This window comes from Lasioglossum baleicum, chromosome 1, assembly GCF_051020765.1.
Source record: "Lasioglossum baleicum chromosome 1, iyLasBale1, whole genome shotgun sequence".
Classification (NCBI taxonomy): domain Eukaryota; kingdom Metazoa; phylum Arthropoda; class Insecta; order Hymenoptera; family Halictidae; genus Lasioglossum; species Lasioglossum baleicum.
In genome coordinates, this window is record NC_134929.1 from 12,759,782 (window position 1) to 12,774,257 (window position 14,476).

Sequence of the window (14,476 nt, forward strand, 5' to 3'; positions counted from 1 at the left end):
GTCGGTTGGACTTGTAGTCAATCATTGGGAAATAAGTCGGAAAATTTTTTTCTTATTTGTTAATTAAGATATTAAAATGAAAAAAAACGAAACTACTCTAACTTACTCGAACGCGAATGGTAGAAAACAAAAATTTATTTTTTTTAGGGGTGGGAGTTGCAAGCAACCCTTTGAGTGGTACCTACCAAAAAATTCAAGAACAATGTGCTGTTACCTATCTAATATATCTGAAAGTTTCAAGATGGTCGGATTGGTGGAGCATAGTTAAATAATTAAAAAACAAATGAAATTACGCCATTATAATATTAAAATATATGTATGTATATAGTGCAGTATTTCTTACGGCCTTAATTAATAATTCTTATAAGGAAATTAAAGCTCTTCTTAATTAATAGTCTCTTTTTAATCACATCTCAGCTCGATCTTAAGGGGTGTCCCAACCAAATATGTATAATAGAAGAAGTTGCTAATCAGTCTTGCTTTGACGCGACGATCAGTCTTCTTAGATCTTTGCAATCCTGAAGACCTTTTTCATTATAATTCTGCGAGTTTATCTCATAAAGAGTAGTATACAGAGTGTCCCAAAGATGTTGTACTTCCTTGGAAGGGATGATTCCTGACGTCATTTGAACCTGTTACTTTGAGATCAACGTTAAAATCTTATTAGTTATTTAAAAAATTATTAACAGATAATTTTACAAAAGCCATTACAAAAGGAAAGTCTGCTTTGTTCAACTAGACCATTTGTCAATGTTCTACGTTTCATCAATTTATGGCTACCATAAATGCATAAAGCAATCTAGCGCGTCTACAAGTTGAAACAATAAATATTCCACGAGGTACATAAATCATGAAGCCATGGAAAATGAACGAACAGGTGACGTGGTGTAGGGATGAAAGATTTGATTAGTTGAAACGTTGGGTTCGGGATCAGCCGGCGCTGCCATCTACAGCAGTTTTAATTTCATTCGAAGCTACCGGAAGCTTCTGGAAGCAGCTGTCAGGGAAACTTTAAGAGGAACGCGAGTTCTATGGTTAATTGGATCACTCGAGGCTTTATTATATTTCGTGATTAGCCGACTCGCAGTTCGTCTACAGCGTCGATAGACAAGGGACATGCGTCTCGATAACGAAGTCGAGATCACCATTAAAAAAAGACGCCAGTTGGAGAAGTAATAGGGCTGAAGGGTCGCGAAAGCGTTGTTCTTCGTGAACAATTAATCCCTGTCGCGTCCAAGTCCGGTGAAAGCCGTGGTACACACGAATGCGACGAGCATGCAGTGCGCTTTTCGTGAAACGAACTGGAATCCTTTGATCCGAAGGAGATTATCGCGTTGGAATCCAGCTTATGTCGGCCGAATTCGAGACAGCGTCGCGGCTTTCGCGGTCGCAGAGATGTACCGCTGTTGAAAAGTATCGTGGAAACGCTCGGGACAGATAGAAACCGGACAACTCCGAGAGACGGGAATTTTTCAAGTGTTTCGAGTCGAAAATTTGATGCTAGGGTCGGCTGGAGAATGGCGGATGTTGGCAGGACGAAAATAAGATTCCTTCGAGCCTGGGGAAAAGTTCTTGAACTCAGGAAACAATTGTAGAGCCTAGGAAACAATTTTATAGCTTAGAAACAAGTTGAAGAACGTACGAGAAACAGTGCAGGTCCCAACAAAGTTCTAGAACATAGAAACAAAAAAATTGTAGATCCCAGGAAAAGATTATAGAGCCTAGAGTAAAGTTGAAGATCCCCTCTAACAGATTGTGGAATCTACGAAAAAATATAGGGCCTAGGGAAATATAGTAGGACCCATAAAAATGATAGAGTCCACAGATGAGTACAAAAAGAATTGTAGACCTCAAAAGAAAATTCTGGAACCCAGGAAAAATGTTAAAGGTTAGGTAAAGGTCGAAGAGTCTACCAAAAAAACTCCTCTAAGAGATTGCAGAATCTAGGGAAAAATTGTAGATCTGTAGAGTCATATCAACATCGAGACTTCTCATCGAATTTGAGTCTGACATCATTTGGTTTTGTTCGCAGACGCAGCAAGTATTTTTGGGATTGTGTTTACCGGCCACGTGCGACCGAACATCCCTGACCTCGATGTTGAATACGACCGCGAGTAGGGTCGAATGGGAAGGCAATTCGACCTATCGATCGACCGGCCCGAAGATTCTCATCGCGGACGTAAAGCCTGTGCCTTCCAGCGATTATAATCCTTGGCTGGATCCCAAGCTGTACATCCTCCTGTAAGTAATGCAAAAAGTTTCGCGGACAGCCGTGGAAAATTGTACATCGTGCCACGCCTCTCTCAATGCATCTGCAGCATTACTTCCTGAAATTGCTCTGAAAACATTTCAACTGACCATTGAATGAATACACTTAATTAGGCATAATGGAAATATATGATACAGCAATTAAACGGGACATTAAACTGTGAAGACATACACGCTATGATGATGACGAGGAAGATAACAACAATCGTTCTACGATAAATCGGCGATAAAAATTCTCTCTCGTTCATAACCATAACTTTACATGACATAATGATAATAACATTGACTCGGTTCACCTCCTAACTACTATTATATTATCTCTGCCACTTGCACCTATTGTTTGCATTCGTCACTCACACGTCCATTCATAATTATCCTATGCCAATTATATTTGTATTCATTACCTCGCATATATCGATTATCGCCCAACAATATCGGATTATAAATTCGGGGGAAAGCTGACGTGGGATGAGGAAACTCACGTTGGAGTTACATATCGACCCAAGGGTCGATTGCTATGTGAAGAGAAACTGAGTATATTCTCTAGAAAGTCGTCGCACGACGTCCATATTTTTCCATTGCCCCCGAAACGAAAATGGGTGGCGTTATTGCGTGAACGTGGTCAATGAGAAACTTTGTCCGGCTCGCGTGCCATCGGTATAGTAATCAAAATGCTTCCCATGGGGGGCCAAGCTGCGACATACTTCCGGAAGTCTCGAGAGTCCGTCGACCCACCCGTATATAAACAATAATCACATAAAAAAATTATTGAAAATAACTGAAATAAGATAAAAGAATCCTCGAAAATTGTGGCTCAAGAAGTTTATGGAAGAATCAGTCGAGAAACATTTACGAAGCTCCAGCTACCTCGTTCTGTGGGCAGAAACAATATTTTATTATTTAGAGACATCAATGTGCTATTTTCAATTTTCCAAAATTATTACAGAAAAAAAGAACGTTTACTTGGCTCCTGTTTTTTACAATCTCAAACAGTTTTATTCCTCATAAAGAGCCGCAGACTATTTTATCATCGATTGAAGTGTTCCCCGCAAGCTGAACGACGTTCGTCGTTCAAGCATCAACGAGTCCAAGCAATTACTTTATTTCATCAAACAGTAATTGAATGAACGAGTGCTCGTATCGTTGAGGAGGTTAATTATCCGTCGGCGCATCTCGTTACCGGACGCACACGAACGCGTTACGTCCAAAAACGAGAACGAGGGTCGCGTAACGTCAGCGTGTAATTAAAAAATGTTGCGAGCCACGAAAAGCGAAAAACGAACGCCGCCGGCGAGATACACGCCGCTCTTTCTTGTTACCTGTGCGTCGGCGCCACATATTTTGTTTTTCTTACGAGCACGTAACCACTTTCATTTAAATGACGCACGAGCGTACAGAATTCCGGAAGCGTTCCGAAGAATTGCTTCGCGAATTCAGGCAAGATCCACGACCGAAACTTTCTTCCAATCGCCGAAATCACGGACAAAAGTGAAAACAAAATTCTTCCGATCTGCTGCACCCCGACAAGTTCTCAATTTGATTCATCCACAGAACAAACAGTAATTACTACACTGCGGATCTTTATGCGAAATACAAATTTTTCATGTGAATTCAAATAACAATAATTTAATGGAGATAATATAGCAACGCTTTTTAATTCTTCTATTGTTTTCATTGTTTGAAATTAACGCTAGTAATTTCGTCATAAACGCGTAAAATCCGTAGTCTAGGTATTCGACGTATGATCGAAATTGTTTTAAGACAGCTCGAAACAGGAATAAATTCTTTCATTGTCTAAAAGGTTTCTCATGGGAAATACAGCAAATATTCGATCTAAGAAACAGCATGGACCCGAGTGTTTTTCTTTACTCGCACCTTTAAAAATAAAGCTAAAATTCAAGTCCATCATTCAAAACCTCAATACAAGTCTAAACTCTAAATATTCAATCCTCCCACCAAACAGTCAACAATATATAGAAACATATAAACCTTGAAAGAGTACAATTTAACTAAACAATGTGACCTGTCCAGTTCGTGCATTACGATGTTTAATTAATTCATTGCTGCAGTCACGAATTAATTTGCACAGAATGTTATGTGGATTAGCATAAGTGAATGATTGAAATTGCACGTGCACAAATATTATATGAAATGTACATTAGAATTGGGAATAATGATTTCATACACTTTTAGCAACTTCCGGTATTATAATTGCGATGGTACAGGGCAACGCCTGCGAATTTCGAGGGAATCGTAAGCGAACATGGCTTTTCATATTACGCAATGTGTTCGCGAATTGCGACACCTGGTTCTGCGGCTCGTTAACGAGCTACCCCCGCGAATCTTAGCGCGAAATTACGTGGACGCGCGCCTGCAAGCTGTTCCACGGTTATTCGAGCAAAGTGAACGTAACTATTGCGCAAATTCCGGTCACGTAATAAAAGGTGCTGGGCAAAAACCGTATTGTCAAATGACAGTGTGTCTGCGATTTAGGCTCGGAGTGCTATCTCTTTCTCTTCCTCTCTCCCTCTATATATATATAAATGGTTTTCCCTGTCTCTTTTTCGCTTCTTCGTTGTACGCGGAACTACTTTGCATGCATTTTTATGTAACGCACTGTTACTGTTGCGCTGCGACTCGGACGGATATGTTCTACATTCTACATAATCTACATCATATCCTCCGTGCACACTGTTGCTCCGAGGTATTTGATCGTTTACGGTCGATAAATATACGTCTGGCTGCTTTATGGACGGGCGCCGACTTTGCCTAGTCGATATTAATTTACAGCGGCTGCGTAAACTATAATACTCGAACGCTGTGCTCTTGATTTTCTAAGAGCTGTTGATAGTTAAAATGTTATTACTAGACTGTGGATTTTATGCAAAACGTGAGTGGGTGAAATTTCAAAATATAGAACGACTGAAATAATTTAAGAACATCAATAATATAACTTGCCAAAATACCAGTTATTACTTAATAAAGAAGAACCGTAAAATATTAAACAACATTTTCAATCTCGAAACCTCTACTTTCAATATCCGTTGTTCATTTTCTTCTAAAATATTATTGCTCGAGGCAAGAATTTTCAATAACATGAGATATACTTACCATGAGAATTTTGCAAGATTTCGTCGATTTTATTTCACAAAATGTCTAAAAAAATCGTACGTCAAGTTTGAAGAGGTCATTGTAAAGAAGAAACTGCAATCTTCATCAGATCAAGTCCGTGATAGATTCAGCCCCAAAAAGATTTTCCGAGTTCCAAGTTGCATCTGTGAAATACACATACCTTCAGTTTCGCACACCCTTCATTATGTAATAACACGTTACGTAGGAATTGTTTTTAAAAATGACACGATGGGTATAGTGAAAGTAGAGATCCCAAGCTTCGAAATCAGTCCAGGTTAATCACGTTTCTTTTACACGGAAGTATAGCAGTTTAATGGTGAAATGACGTCTTTAAATATTGAATTATGCCTCGCAGCGAAAATTGGTCGATAACAACGCCAATTATGTTCAGCCAACGAGCTGCTGACTATTTTACGAGTGCACAGGCGGCGCGATGAATGCATAAACGTCAACGAGCTATAAATTCTTTGTCACGAGGCAAACAAATAACGTGTTCTTCGCTGTTTATCGATCTTTCGTGCGCTTTCTTTACTTTCGTGACATTTACGTGCGAGAACAATCCTTCAAATTCATTACGTTCCGTATGTATAGCAACCGGACATCCGAGGATCTCTCGTGGAAAGGATCGAAACGATTATGCTCGATCGTGCGCACACGCGGCTGATTCCGAGTGCAAGATTGTGCAAGCTGCGTGTCACAGTTGCACCGCGGTGCAACGGACGGCGGTTACGTCAACTCCTCATCGAAAAAATGACTGACACACAGATCCACGGTCTAATTGTGCAATTCCCTCGGTCGCTCGTAACTCGCGGCGCGGTTTTTGCGAGCAACGCGAATTATGCAACGCGAACCGCAGTCGCTGCCTGCGAATTAAATCGAAAATTGCTGCGGTTCGGGGACGCTGATCAAGATTGATGTCCTCGAAAGATGGTCCTTCAAATATGCCGACAGAACCTTCGCTCTGAATTGCATTTTCAACTTTCACTTGGTTGGTCCATGAAAATTTCATCATTAATGGACAACGGATCTTTATTCAAAATGAAAACTTTGTACCTGAATTGCAACAATCGGGAGGGAAGTGGAAGTTTATTTTCTTCCTTGATATGTTTAATAGATTGAAAACAATGTAACAGAATTTTCAAATTTTTCTATTGCTTTCACTTTTTTAAATTACACCAATCGTTTTTGTCATAAATGCATAAAATCCGCTGTCTAATCATTAGTATCAATAACGTCGCTTGCCTTAATCGTTTGAAAGATCCCTGGCATTTCCCTCGTGTTGTCCTGAATTGCGTTTCCAACTTCCATTTGATGCGAATTAGATCATTAATATTAAAAATGTTGCTTGTCCTGATCCTTTGAATGTTCTCTATGCGACATCGTCCTATAATATTGTATTGATCATCGATGTGCAATCGAATGCATGGAAAATTGCTAGGTATAGATATAGACTTTGAAAGAGTAGAGGTGAGAGGCTCTAACAAAGTACGAATACATTAACAGGTGATTATAGACATTATGCATGTATGACAAAAGTGAGTGGATGAAGAACAAAACATGAGCAACATTGAGAGACTTCAATATTGCTCTGGTACATTATTTACAATCTATTAAGAGAAGAAATAAATCTCTATGTAACTCTGCTTTTTGTATCTGATGCAGTTGATTTTTGCCTAAAGATCCCCGTGGTCTAGTTACTTATTTTTAAGCTAGAATTCTGCTCCAGTTGAAAGACAGTTTAGTCTCGTTGAATTAATTCTTCGTCTACAGACGTGTAGTCCGAGTGGCTAATCAAAATTGTACGATGCACTTTAGTGCACTTTGGATGCCACATTAAAAAAGAAATAGTGGTTCAAGAATATCATACTTGCGTTCCGACGTGTTAATTTAATGAATTCAACTCTAATATTATTCTCTGTTCGGCTAGTAGGACGATCAGATAAATTCTCGAACGAAACATGTAAAGTGTAAATTCAAACAGAATATTTTATGAACAGCAATAACATGTGAAAAAAAGTCTCCCTATTTTAATCCTGCGTTGATTGCAACTCTCCTTGGACCTTGCACGCGTTCCTTTTCATTCGTCGATTACCATGCATCGCGTACAAGGCCGCGAGAAGGTGTGACGCCTCGTTTACAACCCGGCCGAGCGTGTCACCGGTGACGTCAAATTCCCGGTTAGGGCAGGTTCGATTAGGGGGAAAGTGGAAGAAGCAAAGGTCGACGTCGACGGGGATCAAGCTGCTGCTGTCACGTTATTTTCTCTCGACGGCGAGGAGAATGAGGAAATAAGGTCCCAGACCTGCGCGTAACTCGGAGACGTTACTGTCGGGTGTTTTCGCATCGACTAGGCTACTTGCCGCTTTTGCATTGCTTATCCGCTTAGGCACTTCCCGAGAAATTTATTAAAGGTCGTTGCTCCGAGCCTGTTTTAGTCTTCGACGAAGTCTCGCCGAGCAAAACTGAACAGCGTGCCAGTACGTCGCACAGTGGTCCCTTTCAGCGATTTAGCTGGCCAAAAGTCGATTTCAAAAATTTACCTAAAGTGTGAAATTTTTGGTGCTTGCTATAGTTCAATATATGGGGGACAATGTACTAATATTTTTTTTATCATTCAGGCACCCATGAAGTGCTGTACTTCATCGAAAGTTGAAGATTTTCGTAGTACGTGTCTTGCTGCTAAAATTCGATGAGACAGTTTTTATATGTTTCAAGTAAGTTGTTCACATTTCTTTCCAGTATAAAAGTTCTGCAAGTAAGTATGGACAATACTTTCAACAATTTTGTATCTTTTTATTGCGTATCTTATGGTAATTATTTACATTTCAACACGATTAGTATGTAAATAAGATTTGTTACGATCGTAACACTTTATGAGTAATTATGTTGTATATCATGTTGCGTCCGAGAATTTTTTTAAGCGCGGTTGTAATTGTCAAAGGTTTGGGCTTACAGCAAAACAAAAAAAAGTTGCACGAGTCTGCACCTTTTTTTTACAGCATTTTGTTTATCGCGCCAAGCGGTCCTTGCGTTTCGGACGCGCACGTTTTCCAGACGTAAACACTTGAGATGAAATGATGCTTTTAAAATACTTAAACAAATACAAAATGATACTATATGTGATTTGAAAACGTTGCGGGATCATTAAACATTATAAATAATTTTGGCCAGCTAAATTCAATGAAAAGGTTCGGTTCGGAAGCTTTCCGGTGCAAATGCCCAATTGTCACCACGATGTTTTGAACATCTCGGATAATCTGGCAAGAAAATGTTTAATAATGCTAGAATAATTTTGTCCAGCTAAATGGCCCGTTTAGACCACTGTGCGTCGCGACGCTCTTTAACGTCTCCTCCCATTGTGGCGCGGAATTTTTCTGCACGGGTGAACGCTCCGGGCAACAAGCGAGATATCGGCTATTATTAGACCGCTGATTTTCTGCATTTATGACGAAAATGGGCAGGTACAATTTCATATAGAGTACCCTCTAATTATTATACTTCGCGTCTTGATGTAAATTAAAAATGTTGTTCATCGATTGCAACACGCAGGAGATAAATAAAAATTGGTTTCGTCGCCTAATCATTTCAATAGATCGACAATATCATAATATGCTTTATTTTTCGAATGGTTTCACTGCTTTAAGTATTGATTGCTAATGTTTGTTATTAAACGCATCTAATTCTCAGCCTACTAATGATCATCGTTCCAGGGTCAAGCTGTCTTCAAGCTTTGAGATTAGGTGAATTCTCGCTTTCTCCGAGCGTTCGTCTCTCACAGAGACATTACGGACGTTCTGTCGTTCTTGGCAAACTGAACTTGATCCGCCGCAGTTGGAGAGCTGTCGTATCATTAATCGATGCGCTGCGGTCGGTGAACGTAGACCATAACTCGCGGCGCGAGACAACCGGTGTATTTCATGGTTCATTCCGATTACCATAGCTTCTCGCTTTCTCTCGGCTTTTCCATAAGTGACGCAACGCGGTGCACAAGGCGCTTGTTACATGTGCGATTGATTCGGCTCTTGATAACTTGTAGGAAAGTCCCGCGCGGACGCGCACACCTTATTCGAACCTCGTGATGCAACGACTCGTCCCGACGCGGCGCAACAAGCGAAACTCAGCGAAATTGCAACGCGTTCGATAAACAAGGTTAAACCGTTTGCGTAAACCTGTGGCCTTCTCTTAGCGATAGTACTAGTAAAACGTTGTTAAGTTATTTTCGACTTATTAAAATTATTGAAAGAAATCCCGTCCAGCTTCCACATCTAGAAAATGTTTATTTTGCATAAAAGTGCACAACTTATAGGATTTTAATCAGGTATATGCAACAGATTCAGTCCCCTCAATCATCAATGCGTAATGGTTGTAATTAACTGCGGATTTTTATGGAAAATAATGATTTGCTGTTACGTACTTTTTCATTTTTCTATCAGTAACAGATAGGATTAAATCGAGAAGAGATTCAGGTACTTTATGGGAAGAATGAAGATGCAGACCCGCATTCGAGGAGAATGCACCGGGGTTAGCGGTCGCACTTTCACGTGCTGGCGCTTTAAGCCGGCGATCTTGCGTAATGCACTCGCGGCACACGTCCAACCGTGCACACCTGTCGATACGGGTCTGCGTTGAGCCAAAGTCCCATCGATTCGCAGCGACGGATTCCAAATCCGTTTCATCACTAATTAACCGACTTCGAAAAAGGAGGAGGTTACTCAATTCAATCTGAAGGGGCTTTTTCCGCTTTTTTTCAATGTATGTTCACCGATTACGCCGAGATGGATGGTACAATCGGAACGAAACCTTTTGCATCTTGTACAGTATGCACCGGGGTGGTTCCATGAAAACAAATCTAGCATTTTTTTATTCCTTACGATTTTATTTGCGAAAAAAGAATTATTTCATTTATGTATGTTCACCGATTACTCCGAGATGGATGGACCAATCAGGACGAAACCTTCTCCATTTTGTAGGGTATGTCTCCCGATTGGTCGCTCGAAAACAAATTTTGCATTTTCTCATTCTTTGCGGTTTTTATTGCAAATAACCAATAAGACCGAAAAACCAAATTCTGCTCGATCCACTAAAAAGTGTGAAAAAGTGTGTAAGTCTTTTAATTAAAAAAAAATTAAACCGACTTCGAAACGCACTAAAAAGTATGAAATAATTTCCATTTAATTTATGTGAATATACACAAGAACTTAAATGCAATACAATCTTTTCGGAGGCGGCGCAAAATTGATAACTTTCGACACTGCAAATCACAAAAATCCTTAAATTCTCTTCTACAATGCTTTCACATATTAATGTATCTTCTCTTCCCACCTACTGATTTCCAAGTTCACCATATTCCAATGAAATCATAATCAGCAGCATCTGTCATTTGGAAAATTTTCAATTTTGCGTCGCCTCCGAAAAGATTGTATTGTATTTAAGTTCGTGTGTATTCACATAAATTAAATGGAAATTATTTCATACTTTTTAATGCATTTTCCTAGTGCTTTTTTTCAAAGTCGGTTTAATTTTTTTTTTTAATAAACAACTTCATTCTTCTGTTTCGTGGCATTTCAGACATAGTTCACGTATGTCTCCCAAAACATACTCAGTAAAAAAATATAACTCACGTAATTTTGATTATTTTTACTTTAAGAAAATCGCACGATTACTTCAAACACCAATGAACATGTATGTAAAATCGCAATGCCAAAGGTTCGATAGTTTTCTAGTAAACATTCATAAAAATTCGTTCAAAAATAACCTCGAAACCAGAATATCCCCACAACTAAGTAACAAATTTTTCATTTCAAAATTGTTGCTCTAATTGGTTAGTGTTTAGATATTTAGCACGATTTATGCGAACAGTGAAATTAATTATTGTTATAATGAATTGAAACAATATCACTTGGAGTGTATTCAGTTCTTTTTATTGCCCTCCTTAGTGCAATCCACGTGCATAATTCCAAATTGGGATCATGGTACCTACCGGGTTAATTAGTTCCGATAAAAGAGGCTCTACTGTATACACACAGAAGCTCGCGATTTCGTTTGCTCGTGATGCTACATGCCCCGCGATCCACCCAAGACGAGTCGTATAGATCGCTGAAAGGAAAAATTCGTGCGTGCTGCGATGATCGGAAGCGATCAGGATTCCATTCGGAACACGGAACGTGTTTCGCACGTTCCTTGCGTGTTTGCCTGACTTTCGATTCGCTCTCGCGAAGTCGAACACTCCTCTTCGATGAAACCGACATTGAAAGTGCACGATACGATGTATGAAATCGATAGCAGTTGGGATAAATGTACCTATTACTGTGGGTGTACATTTTACTACGGTATTTTTTCCCAATGAGATTAAAATAGATATTTTGCCCGAATAAATTTGTACAATTCGATGAAAATGTATTCTCGTCTTTTTCTATCTCGATCAACCGAAGGACTATTGTTCACATGATTGCATATTCTTTGTACTGCTTTAAATTGTATATGGGAAAGTTTTAATATTATTTAGATACCTACTCCGATACAATAAAAATATAAAGAGAAACTTCTCTTGCCTTTTTAATAAAAAAAAGTTAAGCCCTCAGCAATACGTTCATTAAAGTGAAGAAGGAGCACATTACCGAGGCACAAAAATCAGTAGGAATGTCCCTAATACTGCAGTGTGAATTGCAACAATGATAAGAAACGAGCTTCACTTCAGCCTAACGTTTTAGGTTAGGTACCAATTAGAAACAAATTTTTTTTTTGTATTCGGAACACATCATTCTTTCTATAAAATGATTGCACATATTATTATTTCATGATAAATTAGGAATAATATTAAAATTTACAATAAAGTACACGATCGAGGCATGATACCGCTGTAATCGGTACAGTTACCCTACAGGTGAAGCTTATCGAACCGGTGAAAGAGCATGTTTTGTACTCTGCGGACGGTGAGAGCGCGCGTTTATACGGCTAACAATGGGTCTGCTATCTTTTGGAACAGCGTGCTAATGGACTTGGATTTACAAAACGTTTCGGCACAATGTACACGAACGTTAGCTTCGAAAAAAGTTTCCAGGACCTAAATCCGATAGCTGACTGTCGCTAAACCGTCGTTAGCGATTAGCAGACAATTGGCATAGATTAGTCTTTTCAGGAAGTATAATGACTCCTTATCTAGATAAGGACTAGTCTCCTCGCGAAACTAGAGATGCACTTAACGATATGATTATCGATAAAAAAGATATTGATAGACTATATTTATCAATATACAGGGTGAGGCGCCAGAAACAGGCCAGCTGAATAACTCGGCTGCTATTGATGTTAGGAAGAAATGCATGAGATGGAACTTGCTTGGTTTCGAGGGGGCATTAATCAGATGTCAGTAGCTTTTTTGTAGGTGGACGCGTAAACGACATATGAAGGTCAACTTCATTTTTTTAAATGGAATGAGGTATTTTTTAATACATCAATATCTAACCTATGTATGTCGAAAAGTTAATAGTTCAAAAGATATTTCAATTCAAATAACTCTAAAATACCATTACTGTCGTACTAAGACGTTAGCGTTTACTTACTAGTGTAACGTCTTAGTTACACGGCAAGCTAATATAAGCGTGGTAATGAGAATGATTGACAATTTTGTTTGCCTCGCCAACGAGAATACATTCTCATTGACTTGTAGAAAATTCAGGGCAAAATATTTATTTTTACGTATTTTAATCTCGTTAGGAATAAATACCACAGTAAAACGTACACCCTCAGCAATAGGTACATTTATACTATGATTAAAAATTACATTTCTGAAGATGCAACTGACATTTTGTATTGCAACGGCGGAAAATTTACAAATTTCGGAAAAGCACAATAATTTTCCATCAAACATCATAGCGCGGAGATGAATAAAAACAGTTATGGTGATGCGTTGCAGACGTTTCGTCGTTGCCGAATGGAAATCGTTACGCAAACACGGTAAGCTCCGAACGGATCATCAAATGGCGCGCGTTCCGTTATGCAAAAGGTTCGCAGCGAGTATCTGCAATGCAAACGCACGCATAATCGTTCGCATTTAATTGCGGGAAAGCGGAGGAAACGGAATGCGAGCAGTGCATAATCCTGGGAAAGCTGAGTCACCGGAGTGCGTACGCTCTACTCTGGCCGATTTAATTTTACGAAAAAAAAAAATACGAGAACGTTCCCGAAGATATTTTCTGGGATTGCAAATTTTTTCAGCGCTTCGCGTGAACCGGCAAGAAAAACCCGCATGCGGCGGTGGAATTAACGGCGAACGGAAAAAGTCGCGCTGCGCTTCGGAATAAGGATCGCTAAGTATAGCGCGAAACACGCCACGCGATAATAATCACACGTTTTTATTGCACGCTCAGTCATTAGTGGAGCAGACGCAGGAAAAGAGAAACAGGAAGAACGTACGTTCGTACGTACACACGCGGGACTAATGAAATTGTTCCGCGAAAATTATGCGAGCTGTTTTTGTCCTCCTGTAGCACGCAGTGCTAAACACTTAGCGACGAGCACAGATGGAAACAATTATATTCGTCTGAATATTCTCAGATTGTACTGTCAAAAATGGTAATCCGATACTGGGTCGGGTATGTACGTGTGAACCTCTGCCAATCCAATTACAAAACTTCGTTATTTTTCCTTATTTTTTTATGGGACGTTCATCAACTTAATTGTGGAATTTTCTTATTAAAATGCCACAAAAAAAACACGATATAATTTGAACTGTATTTAGTATTTAGTGGTTTAATCCTGGCCTAGGGAAGAAGCATTAGCTTCTGATGTTTTCAGTGTTTCGAATTTGATCTATTTATTCTTGCCATAAACGTGTGCAATCCTCAGTCTACCAATTCGACGTCCCTGCAGATTTAATCTGAACGATTTCAGCTATCATTGTCATTGTTACGTTTGTTGTACCAATAGCAGAGGTCTCGGTGATTTTCGAAGCAATCGTGACTGCCACGAATTCAGTCAATAGGAGGTCGAAAATCCTTCAATTTCCGTCGCGTTTCGAGGGAAACAAACTCGGTAGCTGACAGGGAACGGGTACCCACGGTCTTTCAGAAAGCTCTCA

General features: G+C 39.4%; 1 protein-coding gene across 1 annotated transcript in view; it reads left to right on the forward strand.

Moving 5' to 3' along the window:
* The window catches only part of LOC143214975 (nose resistant to fluoxetine protein 6), a 47,044-nt gene that overhangs the window by 15,743 nt on the left and 16,825 nt on the right, over positions 1-14,476 (forward strand). Inside the window, exon 3 of the mRNA XM_076436622.1 lies at positions 2,033-2,241. Within this exon, the coding sequence (XP_076292737.1) occupies positions 2,033-2,241 (209 nt within the window). The remainder of the gene's footprint in view (positions 1-2,032; positions 2,242-14,476) is intronic.